Genomic DNA, 19163 nt, shown 5'->3' on the forward strand with positions numbered 1-19163 from the left:
ACACGCTCCAGCACCTCAATGTCCTTCTTGTAGTGAGGGGCCCAAAACTGAACACAGTATTCGAGGTGCGGCCTCACCAGGGCCGAGTACAGGGGCACGATCACTTCCCTACTCCTGCTGGCCACACTATTTCTGATACTTTGCAACATGTCTATTGTGAGTTGTTCAGAGATGGTGGAGACTTGGAAAATAGTGGAACTGATGTAATAGTAAGAGGCTGTCTGGGTCACAGTGTAAAGTATGTGGCTTAAGCCACATTATACATTTCCAAGCTGCTAAGCAGAAGGTTTCAACACTTTGTCCCAGGCCCTGTAAATCCTGGCAGTGGCCCCGATAGAAAATGTAAATATGTTATAACGACAGCATACAAAGCACAGAACAGAGGTCTGTGTCTAAGCAGCCTATCATGCCATTGTGCAGCTCTGAAATAGCATACCGATCCCAAGTATCTTTCCCAGTTTTGCAAATTAAGGCCACTTGTTCATTTTGGAACCTGAATATCAATAGAAGAAAAGAAATAATATTTCTGTCACAGAGCTGAAACAGTTCACGGCCACATCTATATTTGCTAGAATCACGTCAAATATGTTATTTATTCTAAAACTCAAATCCACTTAAAAAAATAATTCTCACTGTACTGGTATGATTTACTGAGTGCCAGAACTGAAATCCAGGCTCTTCTGAAGTCAATTGGAGCTTCATCTTTGCAAGAGCCAGAACTTTACCCAATGTGCAAACCACAATGCAAACTCAAAAGACATAACCTCTATGTCAAGGAGTAGTTACCTAGCTATTTCAGATTCTGACATAATTATCCACATAGATGCTTGCAGAGTGACACTTGACTCCGTCCCGTTCCCCTGAAGTTAATGAGAAAGGACTGAAAGAATCAAATGCCATCCAACTGAGCATACATATTTCAGTGGAAGACTGAATGATTTCCTAACCCATCTTTTAACAGAGTTATATCAAATTATAGCAAATGCAATTTCCAAGTAAGATATTCTAGTGCTACTCCGCTCTGGACTTAAGTTATAGGTGGTGAAGTATCTCTGTATTAGCTGTGATAGAACACAATTAAATAATTCAAGTTTCCATTTACTTTAATGGGACTAGTATTTTTCTAAAATTTAATAGAAAATAAGTAATTTTCTGGAGATTTTGAAATATACCTGAGAAATTTCAGTTCTAAAGGACTCAATAAAATCCAAGTACATTTCTGAGATTATGTTTACAGGTTTTAAAAGCAACATAACACATCTTACTATATACATTTTAGCTTCAACAAATAAACAGGTAGCATTTGAGACATTTCATGTAATGGGGTCTAGATGCTGCTCACACAAGAGCAGAATGCAATGTACAGAAATTCACAATAACTTTTATGAGAATAAACCATTTCATTTTAAAAACCAGTGTATTCCGAGATTTCCCCTCTATAGCATGCTGAGGTTGATCCAACAAAGCATTTAGGCATGTGCTTAACTTTTCTCATGTAAGGAGTCCTGTAGGAATTGCAAATATTAATCACGTGCTTCGAGTTCATAGCATATTTTTGTGTTTTCCTGCACTAAATGGAGAATTTTTAAATAAACTGCAGCAGAGGTCTGGGTTTTCTGCTCTAGCAACACTTGTTTTTACAGGCTACACCCAGAAAAGTTACCAAATGTACGTAGCAGTAGCCCTTTACGTGTAGCACTTAGTTCTCCTACAGATGCATTTCCTCACTAGTGTTTCTGCTCACTCTCCTAGCATTTAAGATGTGCCTAGAACCTCTTTGTTTTCAAGAGTCTTTCACTTTTTCTGTTGTTAATTCTGTACAAAGTCCACTCCCTTCTTAGGAAGCATTTTAACTTAAGTTTTACAAAAATTATATTGACATCTTTACTAAGTTGAATATTTATAGTATGTATTAGTCCTAAGTGCACTAGATCATCACACTTGTGATTAAAAGATAAATTAATTGAACTTTGCTGAAAACTTTTTCAGAGTTCCAAACAGGTGCAATCCAGCTGACAGATAAACTTTTCCTGAGCTGTGTTCTCATGACCTAGTGGAATAGTTTGTTATAGCTTTGGAAGTATCTGGTGATTGTACAAAAAATTAATCTGAAACTTTTTTTTTTAAAGTGTTATTACTACTCTTTTGCACATTTTCTTTATAATGTGCTGTGGCAGTGAAATGGCATGGAGTTGTGATTTATTAATCTTTACTTTGATGAAATATTGTTATATTACTAAAAATCCTGACACTCAAAACATTCTATTCAGTTACATGTCGAAATTAGTATTTCTTCAGAATACAGTTAAAATTAGGTATTATACTTTTCCCTGGTTTCCCTTTCTAAGTGGGGTACAGCTTGATTTTAGTACTTTTCTCTCATTGTTTAGTCCATAAAATACCACTTTTCCCTCTGCCAAGGGTTTTATCATGGATGTCATCTAGTTGCAGCTACGCAGGTTGAAGAGACATTTAGTGGCACAACTCCTTTTTCTGCCTGAAGTTACCGCCTAAGTTATAAGTGGTATAGGAAAATGGGCCAGACAAATCTGAAGTAAAAACTTACCCAACTAAAAAGCTGGGTAAAGCAGATGAGATGAAGATGCATTTTCTTTCCATTTTTCAGGTAACATGGCAAATGTGATTTCAAGAAATGCACGTATTTGAGTTGTGTGCAGTTAGACGAATAACTACAAGTGCATGATTTCTGATGGCTTTGCAAAGGAAGATTTGATAGGATGTGATATTGCTACAAGGTGAGTAACCTGAACTTCTAGTTTCTTATTGAACACAGTAGGTCAGCACGTACCAAAATATTAGGGTGAAATCTTGACTTTGCTGTATATGCAGTATGACTTTTAGCATCGACTTCAATGGAGCTAGGATTCCACTGAACAAAGCCTAGAGGCTTAAAGCTTATGATTTACAGATGAGTGCTACGTCTTTACAGTGTGTTTCAAGCATAGGCAACTATCCTGCAGAGTGAAATCTACGATTTCTCTCTTACTTCCCAGTTCTGTATTACGAAGGATGTGAATATGAAAAAAAGCCCCCAGCTCTCTTTGTTTATACAACTTTGGCTATGCCTATTGCTTCTACACCTGAGTACATAATCCTCTTTGACATCATGATCCGCACAGCAGCTGGGACTCCAATATTGTAAACAGTTTTGCATGTGATTAAGGGCAAGCAGGTGAATGGTAACTTACAGTGGGCAATATTTTTGCTGTCAGAAAAATTTTGAGTCAGGATGGGGACTAAACAACAGGAACTTTTAAGCAGTGAAGAAACAATCTGTAGTTTTCTTTCCCGTTATCACCACTGTTCAGACTGCTTTCCACAGACCTTTAAGGCACAGATGGATGGCAGACATAACCCTTCCCCCCTGCACCCCGCAGATGAACTAGATTGGAAAGCAAGACACTTCATGCAAGAACTTCTTACTTTTCTGCACAATCAAGAGCCAATCCAGATTTTAGACTTGTCTTAACAAATACTGGTAATAAGTCAAATGCATTTCATAAGTATTTGATCATTCTTTCAGTTTCAGAGGCTTACAGTACACGTGTGACAACTTTAGGCTTTATTTGACTTCTCTAAAATTATTTCTACTTATAATAGGTTTGAATTTGAGCCAAAATGATCTTTTTTTTCCCAGCATATAGACAAATTCCAAATCTGTGCTACATAAAGCCAATTTTTTATACAATTTTTCCTGCTTCAGTCGTGTTTAGATCCTCGACATTTAATAAAATAATCCTATAGCTGAAATGGAGGAAGTGATCAACTGGATAACTGCATTTTTTTAGAAAAAGCATCTACTAAAAATCAAACAAAAAGCCCCCAAAGGGCACATTTAGAGGAATACAGCCAGTTCTAATTCTGCAAAGCTTGGCACCTCTTGTACATATCCTTAGTGTTGTAAACTCATGCTTTTATTGCAAGTCTCATTATGTGCTGGGTTCGAGATTTGAGTTCTCAAGTCATGTGCAAATGTGAGAGTTTATTCTTCGATTTTTTTAAAAAATAAGAGTAAGTTTCTGATCTTCATAATTGCAGAAGAGATTAATATGACTCAGATGAACCATAGAAGTATCAGAAAGATTATTACCTTTTTTTTTTTTTTTTACATCTCAATTTGTATTCTTATAGCTGGGGAAGGTGAACTGTAAGCTTTGTGCTGCAGTCATACATTAAGAGAGTTTTTATGAGCCTGCTCTTTTTTGTGGAATTTTTTTCAATCTTGAGAGAATCAAAGAATTGCAGCGTTATAGCAGCAATCTTGTATCTGACATTTAATGATGGCACCTCTGACCTTCCCAGCTTCAGCTACGTTTAGTTCTTGTTATTTTTCCCTTGTCTGTCCTCCCTTACTCTCAGGGAAGGACACACAGTCAGACCAATACTGATTAACAGCAGAACTCATGTCCAGGCAACTATGGGAGACAATTTGTTGCCTCAAATTATAGGTTTGAGATGCTTTTATTTCTGTCATCTGCTTTCCTCTCCGAGGCATTTGAATTGGACCCACTGCAACGTTATTAACTACACTTAAACTACTACTGTGACGTAGGAAGCCACCCTTTATTAAAAAGTAACAAAAAACCAAAACCCCAATCCCTCTCACCTCCCTCCCCTCCAAAAACCCACCAAAAGCCTTTACAGCCTAAAAGCTCTTCCCTGTGAGCAGGTCCCAGGTGAAACTATGAGTTTTTTGCAGACGGATCTCTGAGCACAGTGATCTATTTACATACACACTGTGTTAAAAACAAAACCTCACATAGATTAAATTAAAGATCCAAGTAGTTGAAAGAGGGTCATTTTAAGGGAAAATTTGCTTTTGTGCTTGTGTGGGAATAACTAGTACATATACCACACGACTGTGATTTACTGTGAATTGCAGCAGTGTTAGAGCGAAAGAGGATGAGTGAAGGAAAAAAGTGATCTCAAGAATCTATCTGATATATCAGGTGTTACCGTCAGAGCCTGCTCAAGGTTTGTGGACAGAAACACAGCTGCGATAAAGAGGCCACAAAGGAGGGCTTGCAACCTAAGGTTACTCCCTCCTGCTTGGGGAACGGGTGAGCCAGGTGGCCGATGCTGCTCCTAGAAGTGTATCTCCCTCCTCTGCCAGGGATAGCAGCTGCCCCACAAACACCAGTCCTGCCTGGGCTGGCAGCAGGGGCAGTAGCTGTAGCCAGCCCGGCTTTCTGGAGCTCTTGCATAGCCAAACCATGCACAGCCCTACTGCTTCTCCCACCAACCTACTCACCACTTTGTATATACCTAGAATTAGCTCTTGTTAAAACCACACTTTTTTTTTTTCCTTCTTCTTCCTTGAACTGAACCATCATGGTCACTCTTTAAGAACAATTTTAAACAATTTTTATATGTGCCTTTTATGTACGAAAGCTGAATTTCTAGAATTTAATATGGTTGTCCTGGAAATACTGCAGATATTGTGTACTATTTAACTTTTAAAAGTACTTAGTACTTTTCTCGTCAATGACCCGTGTAAAGAAAGACATCTGAATGCAAAAAATCACATCCAAATGGAAGTTCAATGCAAATGAGCTACTGCATAAAGAAAAAGTGTGCTAAATAGCTAATTGGTTTAAATAGATGTTTGACTGGAAACAGTGAATGGTGTATTCATTTGACAAGGATGCAGAATTACTGGAATTTCTTTCTGTGTATAAATACACATGAATATTTTATGATATGATGCACGTGACATCAATATACATGCTGTTTAGCACTTCTTACTGGAATAAGGATGTTAGGTAATGCTGGGGTTTGTTGTATGGGACTGAAACACAGGAGGACTTAGCATTTTTATGAGAATTCTAACTATGATGTCTGACCAGCTGGTTCAAGGTGGAGCTCAAATTAAAACTTAATTGCAGCAGGTAGCCTAAACAGTGGCCTGAGGAGAAAGGCACACACCCAAACAAGCAGCGATGGTCATTCCCAAAGACTATGTAAGAAAAATGCATTTTACCCAAATACTGTTTTTTTCAGGGCTACAAACACAACCTCCTGTTGGAGGCCAGTTCTGCAACTACTTTGTGATACTCTTAATACTGATGATAAGTCTGCATGTTCAAGTCTGGACTGAAGCTCTTTACATACACTGAAGCACATGCCTCTAGAATAACACAGTCCCATCACTAAAGTACTATACACTATGCTAGCAATCTGAACTTCCCCAAATTGATAAAGCTAGGATTGGCATTTCAAACTTACTTTTTGAACTTGTTTATTATCCCACTTTCATTTTTCTTGATGTCATGCACCATCTTTTGAAGCTTCCTGTAAGATATTAAACAAAGCCAGCATTAAAATTACTATGTGATTGAACACCCATTTATATAAATTAAGAAAAATACAGGAAATGCATTTCCAGTAATATTTCACACATCAAAAATGCTTAATGTATGTTCAATAAGTAGTTTAGTTGCTAAATCATTTGTGTATGAAGTTTCCCTCCCTTTTTAACAGGGCTCTTTGGTGTGATTTGTGTTATCCTCCTTAATACAGTTAAGTGCAGTTTAAACAACTGATTTAGGAGTAAGTGCATCAGGAAAGAACATCATTACCTCAATTAACAGTTTAGAATATTTCAATGTTAACATTTTGTTCAGAACTGACTTTACGACACTCCATAGCTATAATGGGAATGCCCTCTGATTTCTGATGTTACACGAGTTGTTTTATCAGTGGACAGTTTACCTCATTCCCATAATGTTTGCAGTTATACTGGGGAGGTAGCGGTGGGGGGAAGGATACATTCCCAGGCCCAGGCCATCTAAGAAACCATTAGAGTATCTGTGACTCTGAGCTGTAAAAACTCGTGATCTCAGGACTCCAGTTACATGGACTGATATCTGGAATCAAAGATTGTTTTTATTTATTAGCTGCACTGACCTCATTAAAATTTTACTCATAATCAAGGCAATTTAAGTTAAATATTTCATTTTCCACTCAGCAAGTATCATTTAGAATCCCACCTCCCTTCTCATTCAAAAAACCGCACCACTAAAATCAAGTCAATATCAGGTGAAACCTGTTGGAAGTCTGGTCATACTAGAAACTTCTATAGAATGCATATATATTTTTAGTTTCTTCACACAGTGTATGTTCTTCCTGTTCACCTAAACTAAGCATCTTTTATTAGACCTGAGCTGAAGATTTAATTAAAACCAATAAAGGAAAGCAATGATTTTTTTCAAAAAGGGCTTAAAAAAATTTTGCCTTCCATTCTTCATTATAAATTGTCTGTCATTCCACATTTTAGCCTTGCCTACCTCATCTCTGATGCACGATCAGGCTACCAAAACTCTTGCAACCTTTGCTTACAAAGACAAGTACAAACAGAGTATTCTTTCTCTTTTTTAAAAAGATTTCTTTAAACCTTATTATGCAGAAGGTTGAGTAATGTATAGAGCTTTGCTAAAAAGAAACTATCTTCCAGCTTCAGCATTAGTAATTACAGCTGCCTTTTAAAAATTAAAATAACTTTTTCAAAGGAAATTGGAATTAGATGAGAATTAGCTGAACAAAATCAGGAAGTAACTGCACTAACATTATGGGATTATGTGCCTGCAGTCCGTCGTTCAGGCTGAGCAGACATGTAGCCGCTCAAGGCAACAGTAGAGTATTAGGCTTATGCTGAGCAGGACCTTCCTACTTCTGCTACTGATTTTAGACCAACTGTGGTAATTAGTGACAATTAATCCCAATTTACGAGACCTGCTTAAAAAGGACAGTTAAATAACTGAGTACTTGTCAGGTTTTGGAATCCTGAAATAAATAACAAAGCTTAATTTTAGTCTTAACAATGTTTATTAACAGAACAGAAAAATCCGATCCTTTCATTATGTCAGCTGGAATTGAAGGATATTCCGTATTTTCAGCAGCCCTGTAATACAACAACATGGAGCATCCTGATCCGACAGGCTAGTGGTCACGGGTCTGGTACTTAAAGACTATTCCTAGAGCCTAAATCTTTGCCTAATTTCACTTAAACAATTCAACCTATTCTTTTTAGGTTCTCAAGTCAGCAAAAAAAGAATCATGAGAATAACTGACAAATAATTCACAAGCACATCTTTAACTTTTGCTCAAAACTCATACTATTAATTTACAGCAAAAGGATATAGTGTTACCTGCTGATATAAAAAAAAATTACTTATAGACGTGAGAAAGGTGCACAGCAAAATGTTTTGAGATTTCCTGCAACAATGCACTACATCTATGAGAATAGCTTGGATTATTATCTAAACTAATCAGATACATTAAATCTGCAAATTGGGGCTGAAGATCTCAGAACCTCTGTTTTTCTGTGGGGTTTGTTTTTTTTTCCCCCCCCTAATAGATTCAGCTTCTGGTTATGCTTGAATTTGGTTTTTTTTTCCCCCCCTAATAGAGCCAGCTTCTGGTTATGCTTGAAACATCAAATAGCCATCTTCTGCAGTTTACTGTTTCTGTCTTGTGCCCCAGCTGGCACCTGCCAGTGTCTATAAATGAAAAGTAACGAGGAATGAAAAGAGTGAGAGGAGATTTAAATGGTTTAGTTCTAGTTTGGGGAGAATGGTTGTTTGCAAGTGTTTTTGTCCTTTTTGAAAAAGGCTTGCCAGCCTTTAATTAGAAATGCATGTAAGCATCAGTTATTTTTCTTCCAGTATTTATTGTTTGTTAGAGATAGGACCCAAACAACAACAACAAAATATAATCTAACTGTAGATTTAGATCTGAATATTGCTTATTGCTCATCTCTGACATTCATATATCTTTACAATGGTAAAATTATGGCTTTATTTTGAAAAAAGGTGTTTCATTTTTCACATGACTGATTTTATTTGATATTGTCACTTTAGTCTCTAAGCCCACCCCCAATAAAACCCACCCCAAAATTTGTAACTATGAGTATCCAGAACAGTTTGCTTTTCATTTGATCATATTCAGGTGAACTCATTAGACTATCACAGGTGTTCCATGTGCACTGAATAAGTCTATAGTTTAAAAGAGCATTTTAACACATATTTCCATTTTTTAAAAAAAGATGCATTTAAATTAGAGATAATTGCATATGCCCCTATTAGTGCGATCAGTTATTTTTCCCATGTAGAGGGACTGAAATCAAAACATTCCTATTTTTGCATAATCAAGTTTCCTAAAAATCTCTGCCTCTTTTGTTCCTCATTCTTTTTCTGGAGCCATTTCATTTTCTAATTACAAATTGTGATAAATTAGGGAGTATCTAATATGCATTTGTGTAAATTTTTTAATTTTTAAAGTTATGTAGCTATTGTAGGAGCTGCTAGAATACTTACTTTGTTGCCACCGGACAACTTAACTGATATCAAGCCTGTGAGAGTAAGCAGATAACCAGTGCGCTGTATAGTGGTAAGTGTAGGAAGTCATCAAGCATGGATGACCTCCAGTTCAAGTGGAATCCCCTTTGACCCATGAAGTTGAACACGCTGCAAAAACCAGTCTGTCCAGTTAGCTAGAGGCTGAGATTTCTTGAGATGCCAGCCGATATAATAGGCTACAACTGACAAGTTTTACAGAGAGCTGTCTATCTGACTTGTGATTTTAGAGAGACGGTAGAAAAGATGAGAGGCAGATAGCAAAGCCTATAGCAAGAGGACTCTCCAAATCTTAGGGTCTCAAACCCAAGCCCAAAGGCTGAGCGATGCGGAAAGTGAAGCTCAGAAGGGCATTTATACACTTAACATTTTGCCTGGATCTGTGTTTCTGACTAGCTCTCAAATACTTTTTGTCTGGCTCTCAAATACTTTTCTTTACTTAAGACAATACTCCAGGTAAAGAGGTTCATTGTGGGAGGAACTTATCAGAGCAGCAGCCCTGAAAGTGTCTAGGAAATGGAGGCTACTGTGGCCCAGTGCAGACAGCCCTTGCTTCAGGTACATAACTATAACCTTCTTTCTTCACAACACATCTGAGTCAGGACGTCATTACCAACTAATGTTTATTCTCTAGTTGTTCTCTTGGGATGAACAGATAATAGAAACATTCAAAGACCTCAATCAGCTAATATTGTAAATGAAAATAATAAGTAATGCTAGTTTTACCTTGCATTGCAGTTAATTAAAGATAATTAAGAGGTCAAACTTAAGAGTTGTTTCTTAACTACAAGCACCAACTCTTCATTCAACTTGGCTGAGAGCTTTTTACGTAAAATGAGGCTTGCCGATAAAGGTGCAGTCCGAAACCACTTTTCAGCAACAGATAGCTATTTTGAGATCCAGTTTAATTGTGACTGATATAGACTGGATGGGACCCTTTGAGGAACTCACTGCACACAGAATATATTTTTCAAACTTCTGCAGATGAGAAGATGGGAAGTCTTGGCTCTAGGTGCTTCTAAAAAGTTTTAGGTTTCTAACAAATACATTAGAAATTCTACATGTTGGAGGGAATAACAAAAAAGACTTGTTCAGTGAATCCTAAAAGGAAACACTTTTTAACCCTGTGTTGCTTTTTCATATCAATTTTGACCTCCAGCAAATCAGGATTATTAGATGTATTGACAACGGGGTCACTAGCTGTGACACATATGTAAAGGAAGGTGGAAAGGTTTACCATTGCAAATACAATATACCCTGACAGAAGGATTTGCTGTGTCACAAGATACCTAGCTGTGCTTCAAGGACTGGCAGAACTGCCTTGAGATAAAACAAAATGAAACAAACCCACCCCCTCTTTGATCTGGTCACAGCTCAGCGTATGAGGAACGTATGTCAAGTGAAGGGCGCTGGGTGGGCCTGGCCTGTGACACATCCACACTCTCAAACAGCTGGAAGCTTTCAGCTCTTTTGCATACAAGCTATCCCACAAAAGCTTTCCAAAGTTAAAATAATTTTAAAAAAAAGAAAAATATAAACAACATGAAGAAGAATAAAGCGTGTAATAAGCTTTCAACTCAGATGTCAGATGAGGTACAGAGTCCCCAGACTTGAGGAAGAGGAGTCTGTCTTAATTTCAGACAGATCTGTGTAATAAGGAACTCGCCCACCATTTAGACTAATTTTTGAGTGGCCATGGCCTCCCCCTGCTCCTGGGAATAGAGCGGGATCTCCTGTGTGCACCAACAGCACGGTTCACCAACTTGTGCACAGAGAATCCAGTACTTTGGACCTTCAGCACACACTCTGCTTGTTAGTGCTATACAGCTGCCTACACCGCGTGGCGAGGGACAGCCCATAGCAAGCGACACCCCTCTGCTGTAAGAATATATGACATGGTCTCCGGGGAGGGAAGACTGGGCACAGTTGCTTCAGTGCATCTGGCTGTGAGCACAGATGTGCGTGCTTGCAGTTGGGAGTGGTACTGATAATGTTTTTGGAAACAGGGCTGACTGCAGCGTCAGTAGGGAGTGGTAGCAAAATAAAAACTAGTCTTAAATGAATCACAGGAAGTTTTCTATATTACAAGCATACTTACTTCTGTTTATCTGGAGGACTAGAATTATACCTCCTTAAATTTCTGGTGCTTACAGGACTGTCTGAATTATCTGTTGTGCCTCTTGAAAAATCCCTATCTGTGCTCTGGGACCAGTTTCTTTAGTTGAAAAACGGCAGAATTTTGAACAGGGTATATTCAGACAGAAGGTCTGCAAGGGAAGCTTTGTAAGCAACATTGACACACTCAATACTAGGTGACCTGCATATTGCTTCTCCTCCTCCTAATGTCAGTTAGATCTTTAACTGATAAAGTTGAACTGGTTTCAAAATAATAATAATTAAAAAAAAAAAAAAATCATCACACTGTAAATCAGTCAGTTTGCACTCCAGTTTCAGATCTTATACCTTTTTGGGTACATCTGTTTCTCACTGACAGGGCACCCTATAGTTCTGTGTCCAGAAAATGGGACTTTCTAAAGACCATTACTACCTCCATTCACCTAAAATAAGACTGTAGGTAAGTGCAGCCCTCATTTTGTCTTGAGAAAGGCAGCATAACAGATCACATAAAACCAAAATTTCTTGTTTTTCAGGCAAATTCAAATGCTTAGCATTGGAAAGCTAGAATGGGATTTAGTAAGTACAAATTTAGACTTAAAACAAAACCCCCCCCAAGCCCCCCCACCTTTCAGTTATAAAGTTTTACAGAAAAGAACCACAAAAAAGAAAACAAAGTAAGGAAGAATTTAATGGAATTTGGAGAATAAAAGCTAAGTTATTAGAAGATGAAAAACAAAAATTAAAGAGCAGAAAATTAAAAATTACTACAGCTATGTCTGTTATTTAAAAAAACCCAAACACATTAAAACATGAAACCAAAGAAGGAACAGCATGCCCAGCCCCCTCCTTTACTGCATCTCACAGCACAATTATTCCACCGCTTTCTCCCCAGCTGGTCTTTATTTTGTGTTTCTATTAGCTTTTAGTTTTATAAACAGGTGTGCAGGTGACCAAGTTAAGAAAGTTATTGTTTCTGGACAAAGGGGAAGACTCCTGCTTGCTGGGGGTTGCAGAATCTGCTCACCTGGAAGGGGATTTGTAAAAGTACCACTTGAGATTTTGAAAAGCTTGAAGCTCTTATCTTGGACTATCTTCTCAAACTAAATTAACGAACAAGAAAAGCACCACCTTTCTTAAAACAGGCTTCCATTCGCACAGTGCTCCTGACACAGTCTTTGTGGAAGAACATGGATCTCAGTGAACTGGGTGAGTGTCTTCGCAAGATGTAATTTCGTATTACTTGCCAGTTTTGTGTAAGTAATTATATACAACTCCCCCCACCTTCCACCACCCTTTCTAATTGCTCAGTAGAAAGCAAAAGGAAATTCCCAAATACAGAAAGCACCTAATTCCTCTTGTTAGGCCTCCTTCAGGTGCTTCAGATCTCCACACGCACGCACCCCTAAATCATATGCTACCTGGAACAGCGAGAGTGGAATTCCTTTGCAAGGAAACGCAGGCTGGCATCAGCTGGCTGGGTTGGAGCTGGTGTTTTCTATGGCCGTTACGTGTGTATAATGCATAAAAACACAGCTAAATTCTTGAGGTACAATCAGATAAACTGCTTCAGTTGCTGCTGATCTAGGATAGGGGGTTACTGACCCTCATCCACTCTGGGGGTTTATCGCAGCCCACCCCCTGCAATGACTTTCATGATGGGAGAGGAAGAAGTTTGGAGCTGGAGGTGGTAACTTGTGACACCAAACCATCAGTTGAAGGCATCGAGCCTTTGATCTTTATCTGTAAAGCTATCCCAAAGCTGTGAAGAAAAGTTGAAAGAAGCTTTCTTATGGGGAGAAGTCAGTTACAGACACCTATCTGAGAGGAAGCAGGAACAACGAATTGTCTTCTGCTGTGTTCATGAGATGCACAAGAGGAAAGGACTATAAATAGTTTAGTTTCGTCAAGTGTTGATTTTTTTTTAAGTCTGAATAACATCCTATTCTGCTCACTTTTCAATCATCCACTATTTTGTCTAAAGGCAAACCCCGTAATTAGAGCAGGCGTGTGTTTACGTGGTACACACAGAAGCACAGAAAGGCTAAATATTGATTATACTTTTCATCTTCGTATGCCCTCTATGTAATCTTCACAAAGAAGCTGTCAATCTCTCTTGTACTAGTAAGTACTAACACAGACTGAGTAAATGAAAATACCTAGCATGTAAAGGCATAATAAGTCTTTGACACAAATGAGTCCTAACATGAAATTAAATAGTATAATTACTTTGAGGTGACTGGGAATTCTGCGCATTGAAAGAACCTATGCAGATTTATTGGTGGGGTTGAGACAACTGAAGCCCTATCAATGACAGCAACTACTTGGTGCAACTGCTTCCTCATTTCAGATCAAGGCTGAGGCTTGTTCTCAGTATGTATGGACAATATATTAATACCAAAGATTTCATATGTTTACATTGTACAGTATTCTTTGCAATTACTTTTTTCTTTTATTTAGCAGAAAAGAGTAGTAGACCTGGTTCCTGTTATCTTTCTTTACTGCTTGTGGGGGCTTCACAGCTGTTTTTGAATATCAGAAAGCAGTGATGGCCAGGCACTTCTTAGTATAGCTTTTTAAATATAGATACTTAATAAAAGCTGAAGGCATTTTAGGTTTGGACACCTCTTCCCTCTTATCCAGCTTGCTCCCCCCTTTCTCTCAACTGGATAATCGTGATACTATAAGTAGTAAAGAGAATAATTAGCTGTTATGATATGCTAAGTGAGTGTTGCACATCACTTCTTGACACAAAAAGTTAAAAGACATTTTCTGTTCTGTAACTGACCTGCTCTGTTCTGAGTCTTTTTGGTTAACTGATCCCTTTTATGCACCAGCTGTCTGGATGTGAGATGATGCATTAAAAAACAACAAAAAAAACCCACACAGAAGCTACATTCACAAGGCTTACTCCATTTTTCTGAAAGGTTTGCAAGCAGCAGAAGGAAACTAAATGTATTAGGTTACTCTAAAATACTGTTCCAGTTAAAACTAACTGAGCGCTGAAGCACTACTACCCTACAGCCTGGTAGGTGAAGGAGAGCAAGGACAGAAATTTAAGAGAGTAAAGTGGTTTTTATATTTCACCAAAAAGAGGAAGAACAAAGTCATTGCAGGGAAGTGAATAAAGACAGGACTTGGTACAGACCCAAAAAATTATCACCTGTCAGTGGTAACATTACTTTTAGTCACAATTCTACAAGCATTTTTGAAAGGTGAGATAAAATTTCTGTCACTCCTGCAGACATGTAGATTGAAAGTGTGTTACAGTCACATGAAGGACATGAAAGTAAATGAACAAGTAAGAAAACAGAGTGAACTGAACACAGAAAGCTGAATTTTGATTTCGTGTTCCAACAGAGTGAGGAGTTCTTTTTTCCTCCTCTTATACCTCTTCCATGAATTTCAAACCTGCCATTCTAGTTCTGGTCACCTTTTGAAGGACATTGAAAAAGTCTGTGTCTAACTATGTAACGGGCTTGACCAAAATTTAGCCAGATATTTAAGCATACATTTAACTTCAACTACCTTAAACTTAGATAAGTACTTAAATTTTGTGTTAAGGTCTCGCTAATGTGGGCACATAAGCACTGACACGAGATGAATAAATTTATTTCATGATCTGAGTGCAGTATTCATCAGTGTCTTTGTGTCATTTAAGATTGCTACTAAAATACATTTCTAACATAGTGTTTTTAATCCAGTAAGTTCATAGACTGTGAAAGGATTAAAAAAAAAAAAAAAGGTGTGCTTTCTCAATGGGCTGGAAAACTTTGAGCTCAATAGTTTGAAGGCAAGGCGCCGTGTGCACTAGAGAAAAGGGAGGCTTTTCTAAACAGCTTCTACCTCTTCTCCTTAAGCCAAAAGTTCATTTATATGCATAATGGTCTGCATTTGCTATACCAAATAGTGCTCTGACAGCCAAATAAAGCAGAGCAGAGCTTCTAGGTATGGCATTCAACTTCAGACACTCCCATTAGCCTACTCCTAGAGACAAAACAACCCCAGATATCTTAATGCTGCCCAGTGTTCACAAGTCACTAAGATTGGTTCCAAGACAGTAGCTTTTATGTATATAGGTTCTATATGAGTAGATGTAAGAAGTTAAGAGAATCACTAATTTTAGGATTTTTATAAATTTGCATTGCTTTTTGTAGAGCCAAAATTTGTCTTAATAGGATTGCATTATTGGTTCTGTTCATACTTGCTCAGCATGAATAAGAGTAAAGGAAAAACCCCCCATAACTGGACTTTCAGCATGGTTTTTACTGTCCTTTATGGCCCAGTACTTCCTCTTCCATTCTCTGACAAGATTTTTCCCTCTTTCAGGCAATTTCTCTACAGGAATGCCCCAGTTGGAAGGAGACGGGAACTCTCTCTTTTTCCTCTCTAAAGCGTAACTTTTTTTTGACTTTCAATTTTTTTCTTACCTATGAGCAACTGAAGTGTAGCAACTCATTTCCTCTGTGTATTTTTGCTCAAGTCATGTAATGCTTATAGCAAAAACTACAGATGTTGTATTTTATGCCTTTAGCATTAAATTATTATAAATTATTAAACTGAATGCCTTCAGCATTAAATTCCCTTTAGCTGAAGTGATTTTACCAGCTGTTTAGAATCCAGATGATAGGGGTACAGGGAAATGGACACATTTTTGACACATCTGATGAAGACTAAGAACCACTGCTGTACTTAGGCTGAAAGTGTTTTTGCTCAAGCTACAGAAGCATCATATCCACCATGGATGGTGGCACTGGCAGGGATCTAATAGAGGTTACGTCATATCCACCATGGATGTGGGTTGGCACTGGCAGGGATCTAATAGAGGTTACTCATGGATCTATCAGTTTTGTTCATTTTGTATTGAAGTCTATCAAGTTTTGTTAGAACTTTGGAGAAGTATTTTGGTCCCTAGGGTTATACAGTCACTTTAATGGAGCCCACATGGGCTGCCACTGAAAGGGGAAATTCTGCTCTTCTCTGCCCTCCGTGCTTACCCAGCTATGATGAATCATGGAACTTCCAGCTGGGAAACTACCTACTTCTTTTTTCTTTTGCCAATTTAGATATCAGCAGGATTAGATCCAGCTTCATCACATGGTCATGGGAACCCTAGTGCCAGTGTGAGGGCGGAGACGAGTGACAGGGCGAGCAGGGGCATTGGGAGGGTGGAAAGAAAGGGACCTACCCTTTTGGCAGCAACTCAAACTTATGCTAAGTTAAACTGGCCACGTAACTACAGCTTCAGTAGCGCTTCGCTGCCTCTGTGCTTCTTGCAGAGATGCCTATAGTGTCTGTATTTTAAAACATGAAGGAACCATCTAGCCATATAGTATAGCCACTTGTGTTAATAGCCTACTTCACCTAGTTGCCCCTGCATTAAGCTTGAAAAATATATACTCATGTTTTTCGTATTATTGCCTCAGGATGCATTATTTTATTTCTTTCTAAAGTATTTACTGTCTTGTATATAACTTATGCTGAGGTCATAAACTTGTAGCATTGTATGTCTGGCTTTGCTTACATCTGGAAAATGAACTTGTCCAAAATGTATATACTAACAGATTAGGAATAAAGATGCTAACAGAATTTCCAAGCTTCCTTTACCCCTCAGTCATTTACTATGGCCATCACAAAACAAACTTATTTAAATAGTATGTAAAGTCCTCCACAGTCTACCAAAAATCTAAGATAGTTCCCTAAAGCCAAATGAGAAAATACCATCACTTTCAGCCATTCTTTTCCATCAGTTTTTCAATTTTCTTGTCTGCTGAGCGCATAAAACCAGTGATATTTGCTTTCTAAAAGAGATATTTGCTTATCTATCATTGTAACATGCTTTAGGGTACTTAAAAGTGTATAAAGTACTAGAAGACTATAAAACCAAATTATCCTCTAATGCAGCAATCGTTTCAGAAACCACACAAAACGTATAAGAAAAAAACCTACGTAGTAAGCAGATATGTTCTTTCTTTTCTAATGATGAGGGACTTATAAATCATCCGCAAAAGATGATTTAGCCATCTCAAGATGGCTAAAAATTACTTTTGACTGATTCCTGCAGTCACATTCTACATATGAAAGAGTAGTTTTGAGGCATTTCCATTAAATACGTCAAATAGAGTGGGTCACAAATTTCCCTCATTGCAGCGTGCATACAGTAGTGTGCTACAGTGGAGAAGCACAGTTTAATCCTGAACTATACTGGTCCAACAAACTAAAAGGAAACATTCACATTTTTTAAATGTCAAAAATTTCAGTTAATGTAACATTGTTAATGTTAAGTAAAATGATCTCAGCTCTACAAATTGTGATTTTTTCAGTTTCTGTTCTGCAGATAATAGAAATCTTATTTTTTCCTCTAGGTTTGGTCACAATGCTGGAACTGCCCGCAGTGTTGAAACTCCAGATTTCACTCACCCTATAAACCGAAAGCAAAAATAATTTAATTCTTAAGATATTTAAAAACGTTTCAGTTATACCTTGTCTGGCCTATTACAACCCTGAATACGGTTAGTCAGGATTTTTGATCAGGTTAAATGGTTTTCCAAAACTAAATTCACCAAAAGCAGAACTAAAATGTGATTCCATTACTCTTGATTAACTTTTTCAACTGTTGACTTACAGGAGCTTTGCTTCCCAAGACTATCAGACAGCTCTCGGAGAGATAATCAAATAGCAGAGGCATTTTCCAAGGTGAGAAAGGAAGCCACAAAAAAACAATACTTATTTTCAAATAAAGAGGTATTTATAGCAGTTTCTACCAATGTGGGAACTCTTTTTTTCCCCCCTCTTGATAGTCTAATGTTTTTTCCATATGCTGACACAAGCCGTAACAGTGTGGGGGGCTTTTTTGCAACATTTTATGATTGTCATATTTGCCTTCCAAAAGAAAAGCATCTATCACATTATAATGTAGTGTGCAGTACGTAGGTTTTGAATGATGCTGTATTACACAAAACTGTTTTGTTCTGTGATCAACATATCACTGGGTACCTGCAACATCATATTATGATTTAATATCAAGCCCTCTGCACAGCTGTATGGGGTATAGTTTTAAACTAACAGTGAAAAATGGTTACGCCAAGTTTACTGGAATGTTTTATTTTTTCCATGGCCAAGAAAATTAATTTATTGGGTTACTTGGTTGGCTATTGGTCATTTATTATTTGACTTAAAAAAAAAAAAGCTACTTTTTAGATCCAATCTATATTACTAGCTTTTGCTGAATAACTGACAGTCACAGGCCTAACATGATATGATTTGTGATTGCTGTAGTTGGCAAGTGTTCCTACTGTGGACAGTTATTTTGGCAAAACTGCAATATCACTAGAAGACCTAATTTTATTTGCAAGAGTGTGCATATGAGGCAGTGGTGGAATAAGCTATGCCAGTAACTGAACAACTTTGCCAGCACAAGTAGAATGAAACTATAGGTACTATATAAGCATAGCTGATCTTGTGAACAGCCTATACTCTTACACTGCGACCTACATACAGAGATTGAACCAGGGCTCTTCACCACAGTTTCAATATTACACCGCATCATTTTGTCCACATTGCAATATTTTCATTTAAAACATAGGTAGATCACACTCACATTTAAACACACTTTTCTATAAACAGCATCACAGGCAGGAAATTCTGTATGAGAATAATTTACTATGTGGCATT

At 37.7% G+C, this 19163-nt stretch overlaps 1 protein-coding gene across 1 annotated transcript in view; it reads right to left on the bottom strand.

The window, feature by feature from the left end:
• BLNK (B-cell linker) overlaps positions 1–19163 on the bottom strand; it is a 108514-nt gene that overhangs the window by 28569 nt on the left and 60782 nt on the right. The window contains exons 4-5 of the mRNA XM_009277783.2: positions 6247–6312; positions 437–493 (exon numbers count right to left, since the gene is read on the bottom strand). Of these exons, the coding sequence (XP_009276058.2) occupies positions 437–493; positions 6247–6312 (123 nt within the window). The remainder of the gene's footprint in view (positions 1–436; positions 494–6246; positions 6313–19163) is intronic.

This window comes from Aptenodytes forsteri, unplaced genomic scaffold (assembly GCF_000699145.1).
Source record: "Aptenodytes forsteri isolate BGI_AS27 unplaced genomic scaffold, ASM69914v1 Scaffold15, whole genome shotgun sequence".
Lineage (NCBI taxonomy): Eukaryota > Metazoa > Chordata > Aves > Sphenisciformes > Spheniscidae > Aptenodytes > Aptenodytes forsteri.